Source organism: Sinocyclocheilus rhinocerous, unplaced genomic scaffold, assembly GCF_001515625.1.
Source record: "Sinocyclocheilus rhinocerous isolate Xijiao unplaced genomic scaffold, SAMN03320098_v1.1 scaffold1093, whole genome shotgun sequence".
Classification (NCBI taxonomy): domain Eukaryota; kingdom Metazoa; phylum Chordata; class Actinopteri; order Cypriniformes; family Cyprinidae; genus Sinocyclocheilus; species Sinocyclocheilus rhinocerous.
The window spans coordinates 1,148,286-1,154,126 of record NW_015626381.1 but is presented as its reverse complement, the minus strand read 5'-3'; the positions used below and the strand labels follow the sequence as shown (position 1 = coordinate 1,154,126).

Genomic DNA, 5,841 nt, shown 5'->3' with positions numbered 1-5,841 from the left:
TGTGTGTGTTAGAGTGTGTGTGTGTGTGTGAGATAGAGAGAGAGAGAGAGAGTGTGTGTGTGTGTGTGTGTGTGTGTGTGTGTGTGTGAGAGAGTGTGTGTGTGTGTGATAAAGAGAGAGAGAGAGAGAGTGCGTGTGTGTGCAAGAAACTGAGTGTGGGTGTGAGTGTGTGTGTGTGAGCAGAGAGAGAGAGTGTGTGAGAGAGAAAGTGAAATCAAAAAATAAATGATTAAATATTGATTAGATTGTAAATGATTTCATTGTACAAGTATAATGAGGGTGTGTTGTGAATGAGAGACGGAGATAACGATCCTAAAAATTCCAGTATTTGACCAGATTTAACATAAAGGTCTTACTGTAAAACACTGTGTTCAGAATTTTACTGTCGATTGTCAGTTTCTGTCCAAACCGAAAAAAGTCATCATTGTTTGAATGATGCATTGTGGTGATTAGTGTTTGACAGAGAACGAGGACCTAAATGTCTGGAGATGAACGTTCTCGCAGTCATTATAATGTTAAACAGAGAGAATCAGATCCATGCAGTGACTGATGAAGCGGATCAGAAGCGTGTGTTTTCTGTGCTGTATAAACACCCGTCGTGTGTCCAGATAAAGACCACAGGAACAAACCTCACAACACGCCACTCCATAGAAAGGAACAATATACATGTTTAATCATATAAAATCTCAGATTTCTAGCAGCAAATGATAAACTCCTGCAAACTCTGTGTGTGTGTTTGCAGCACAGCGATCCAGAACACAGACGGTTCACTGCGGTCATGAACTCAGAGCCAGCGACACATAAATATCATAAATAACACACAGCAACACATGGACACGATCGCATTAGAGCGCCGAGCGATTATGAGAAACGAAATGCGGTCAGACTCCCACGTTAAAGCATCGACTCATCGTGTGTTTACCAGAATTACTCCAACTGACTGCATGCTGAAAGCGTCTCAATGTGAGGGCGGATTGATGACGGGAAGGAAAATCATTAGGACATTTGGATGGAAGATTATGAAGACAAACATAGTATTTCTTAGAACTGATGGATCAATCACATGCATCAAAAAAAGAGTCAAAATGAAGCAAGGCAACTGCTATTATTTTCTCACTGAATTGTAGAAATGAGAAGGGAATGTCTCAAACTAAAATCACAACTCCTCAGGATGAATGTTGATGGGATGTGAATGTATTTATGCAGTATAAATGGAGCGATATAAACTGTGATGTTTAAAGAACAAACACAGCGCTGCCGTGTTTAATGAGAATGTTCGTCTGTATAAATGCATTGCAGTGTTTATCTGGTGTTTTCATTGTTTTGGGCTCTAATGGTGGTGAAAGTGCCATGAACAGAAACATAAACATCTCTCTGAAATATAAAAATAGCTTCATCTCAAAATACAGATGAGTTTTTATAACTGTTAGTTTACATGAGTCCAAAACACTTTCATATATTTAACATCTTTTACCAGCTGCTTCTCCGTTTTTAGTCCATCTGACGGACGAGTACGCCGTGTAGTAGTTCTCTAAAAACACTTCTTTGAAGTTGCAGCTGTCGTTGTAGTCTTTCTGCTCGGGAAAGAAGAACAGATCGTAAGGTACGACAGAAGCGAGATGTATTGCATTGTGTTGTGTTTGCTGAATTATCCGTGGCATGTGTTATATTTACTCTTCAATGAAAGATGAGAGAGAGCGTTAGCTGGGATAATCTGATTAACTGGTGTATGTTGTGTGTTTGCAGGACGGATGGCTTTATACCTTGCCCTGTAACATTCCGGTGCGGTTCATGGAAATATAATACTGGCTCTTCAGTCCTTTTATGGCCAACACACCGCCCTCTGAAACCGTCCTGATCTCCAGAACACCTGAAACACACACAGCGGATCGGCCTGAGCGCATGAAGACACGCTGGTTTTAGCTAACTATAATAATCTATATAGACATATTTACAAACTAATAAAAATGACAGAAACATAACAAAATGACGGTAACACTTTATTTAAAGCCTTTATGTATAATGCATTGTAAAGGGTTATAAGAGGGTTTAATGCATTTAAAATAAAGTGTAACCTAATTATTCATAATGTGAGTTGTAATACATTATATCTTGTTGTAAATAATTATAACCGAATTTAAAATGCATAGTGTAACAATGAATCGATAAGTGTTATAATGTATTAACTGTGGTTACAACTATTCATGAGATTGTACAATGCATTATAAGGCATAATTAATGCATTAAAACTACTTTTATTCTGCATTATACATAAAGGCTTTAAGTGTTACCAAAACTTTAATTAAAATTGACATGAAAGCAGAAAATATGAAAATAAAATCTAATTTAAAATATTAACAAATGATAGTATGCCAGTGATACTAAAATAACACTGACCTAAATAACAGTCCGAGTTAGTCTGTGGTAATTATTACTAACTTTATTTGAGATGCTGTTTGGGAGTTTATGAGGTAATTAATGGTTTAAAGGTGAAGTGTGCCATTTTTGGGGTGTTAAAATACTTCTGTTGTATCTCAGCTCAATATGCAAAGAAATTATTCTTGCAGTTCTGTTTAATAATGCAGGAATCACCTTTCAGAATCCATTCCTATAAAGCAAAATATGCGTGTGTGTGTGTGTGTGTGTGAGAGAGAGTGTGTGTGTGTGAGAGAGAGAGTGTGTGAGTGTGTGTGTGTGTGTACCTGTTTTTCTATTCTGGTGGGGACTTAAACCTGAATACGAGTGCATGTGAGTGTGTGATTTCACTTGTGAGTGAGTGTGTGAGAGTGTGTGTGTGAGAGTTTGTGTGAGTGTGTGTGTGTGTGTGAGTGTGTGAGTGTGTGTGTGTGTGTCTGGAAGTGTTTGCTTCACATGTAAGTGGCTCCAGTGGTATAATAAGCTGCTGTCACGGCACAGCTCTGACAGAGCCTCACAACGCGTCTGCTTTTCTCTCCCGTCCCTCTCCGACCCTCACTGCATGTCTTGCATGCGCTCTGTGCGTGCAGTTGTCGGCCACATCTGGTTGTATCAATTTTTCTTCTTTTCAGCGCCAGCTGACGTAATCATTTTCCCTCCAGAGCAGAGATGCATACATGACCACTTTCTTCTCGTACACAACCGAGATTACTAATAACCAAACATGCTTGGGGCTGATGTTATGTATATACATGATAATTAAAGTGAATAATCAATTATTTAAATATTTATTTTTTCCATTTAATAATTCATTAGGTATCCATGCACACAGCATCAGCCTCCAGTCTCATTTTTTGTTGTTGTTTTGACGCTCTCTACACAATCTAGATTGCAGTCACTGAACTGAACCTCCATTCTGACCACATCTGATAACTTCTGACCACTAAGTCTTCTAGCGAAGGGAAACAAGAGTTATAAATACTCCCCCCAAACACCTGTTTCTCTTTACTCCTGTCACTTCTCGTCACACGGCCACGCGACCTGCTCATAATCCCACTGGAACCCTGACCAGCCGACATACAGTGAGAAAACACTCTGCTATAACTTAAAGGGACAAGTTCACCCAAAAATGAAAATTGCCCTATAATTTACTCACCCTTAAGCCATCCTAGGTGTATATGACTTTCTTCTTTCAGACTAATCAAATTGGAGTGCCTCACACGTCTCCGAGGTGTGCGTTTTTGTAGGAAACATATCCATATTTAAAACGTTATAAACAGTAATCTCTAGCTTGCGCTAACTGTCGTACGCACGTTCACAATAGAACGCCGTTCCGGCGGATGACGTAGGATGAACTGACGAACGCGGAAGCGCAAAACAAAATAATTAGAATCACAAAACGAGGATTTGTAAAGAAAAATGTCTGTTTTTTCTTTGCTAAAGTACGGAAACTTTGCTTCCTCTGCTCCTGTAAACAAATGTTGGTTCTCGCAAGACTAGCATATTCTCACTGGAGATTACACTACGCATAGTCCTATGTCATCTGCCGGAATGGCGTTCTATTGTGAACGTACGACAGTTAGCGGAAGCTAGAGAATACTGTTTATAAAGTTTTAAATATGGATATGTTTCCTACAAAAACGCACACCTCGGAGCCGTGTGAGGCACTTTTTATTACGGATGGATGCACTTTATTGCACTTCTTTTGGACTGTATGAAAAATAACACCCATCCACTGCCATTATAAAGCTTGGAAGAGCCAGGACGTTTTGAAATATAACTCTGATTGGATTCATATGAAAGAAGAAAGTCATATACACCTAGGATACCTAAATCATGGGCTAATTTTCATTTTTGGGTGAACTATCCCTTTAAGAGGCCTTTACCAAATATGAGTTTTAGACACATTGTTTTAGATCAAAAAAGCAGCCCAAATGAATGTATGTAATGAATGTATGGCACGCAACAGAAAGATGAAGACGCTCTTACTGTAGCAGTTGTTGGGATCCTGCGTCCCGTTGATGTTCCCGAACTCGTCGATCATCAGAAACCACTGCGTGCGACTGTAGAGGCGTCGGATCCGAACGTCCCCTCCCTCCATGTAGTCGTAGTTCCTGGTGTGGCGCTCGTGTTTGGAGCAGTCGGTCACAGACTCTCCATCACACACACACACACACACTCGGCTGACCAGCAGCGCCAGCCACAGTCCACACGCAAACTCAGGCAGTTTCCATCGCAGCGTCCATTTGCGCATTATACTGCGTTTCTCAGGGAGTTCATGATCCACATACTGAAGGCTAAACTCAGGTTGGATCTTCAAGCTGTGGGAGATCCGCTCGGACCCTTTCCCAGTACAATCCTCAGATGCTGGCGTGACCTCTGACCTCCAGCAGCAGAATCTCCTCAGAGCAGTGTGTTCGTTTCTGCTGTTAATGACACAAATCAACAAACGGACGCTTCACACACTGTCCATTCCTGATGAAGATACAGGAGACAGGTCAGTTCCACAATAATCAGCATAATTCACATATAAAACAGATTCTACATGTGTTCAGTGTCTATCAGTATATATACAGTATATATATAGAAAGCATAATAATGATACGTGACCCTGGAGCACAAAACCAGTCATAAGGGTCAGTTTTTCAAAATTGGGATTTATGCATCATCTGGAAGCTGAATAAATAAGCTTCACATTGATGTATGGTTTGTTAGGATCGGACAATACTATTTCTACTTCAAATGCTTCAGTATTGCTCTATCACTTCTTTAAATGTCTCAATGTTGCTCTTTCTCTCATTTAAACGTCATAGTGTCACACTATTTCTACTGTAAATGTTTCAGTATTGCTCCATTTCTGTTTTAAATGTCTCAGTTTTGCTCTGCTGCTATTTTAAATGACACTATATTCGCCTCTGTCTAGTTTCTGCCAAATTGATATATTGTTTTAACATCTTACGATAATTCTTTGTAAAAACAGTTTTTAAAAGTGACTTACTTCTGCTTCCAGATTGTGCGCTTCAGTCCTGACGATTCCAGAGAAACTTCCAGTGTGACGCACAGAGAGAGGGAGCTTTGGGGCTGCCGTCTGCACTGTGCATCTTCTTCTCGTGTTTCTGATCGCTGTGCGATCTCTGATAAAAGCCTCCTGCTGACCTCACTTCTCTGCAATTACACGGCAGCCACTCAGCTGTCACTGGGATGCTGGCGCGAGAGAGAGAGACAGAGAGAGAGAGAGAGAGACAGAGAGAGAGAGACAGAGAGAGTGAATGAGAGAGAGAGAATGGTCTGTTTCTGCTGGCCAGGCCTCCGGTGGACGAGAGAGGGAGCCGTTCTCTCTGTCTCTCTCTCTCTCTCTCTCTCTCTCTCTGTCTCTCTGTGTCTCTCTCTCTCTCTCTGTCTCTCTGAGGTATGTGGGACGAATCC

General features: G+C 40.7%; 1 protein-coding gene across 1 annotated transcript; it reads right to left on the bottom strand.

Annotated features, from left to right (window-relative positions):
- Positions 1-1,460: 1,460 nt before the first annotated feature.
- fgf7 (fibroblast growth factor 7) lies at positions 1,461-5,512 on the bottom strand. The gene is made up of 4 exons (XM_016518650.1): positions 5,414-5,512; positions 4,405-4,841; positions 1,764-1,870; positions 1,461-1,574 (listed from the first exon to the last, which is right to left on the bottom strand). Exons 2-4 carry the CDS (start codon positions 4,667-4,669, stop codon positions 1,461-1,463), a joined length of 486 nt encoding a protein of 161 aa, XP_016374136.1. The 5' UTR covers positions 4,670-4,841; positions 5,414-5,512.
- Between the last annotated feature and the right edge of the window lie 329 nt (positions 5,513-5,841).

What these genes read in the sequence shown, in the direction of transcription:
- fgf7 (XM_016518650.1), bottom strand. Translation starts at nt 4,669, where the DNA reads ATGCGCAAATGGACGCTGCGATGGAAACTGCCTGAGTTTGCGTGTGGA. An exon ending in GGATCCCAACAACTGCTACA is followed by an intron (nt 1,871 to 4,404) that starts GTAAGAGCGTCT and finishes TGTGTGTTTCAG; the next exon opens with GTGTTCTGGAGATCAGGACG. An exon ending in CCGGAATGTTACAGGGCAAG is followed by an intron (nt 1,575 to 1,763) that starts GTATAAAGCCAT and finishes TTTCCCGAGCAG; the next exon opens with AAAGACTACAACGACAGCTG.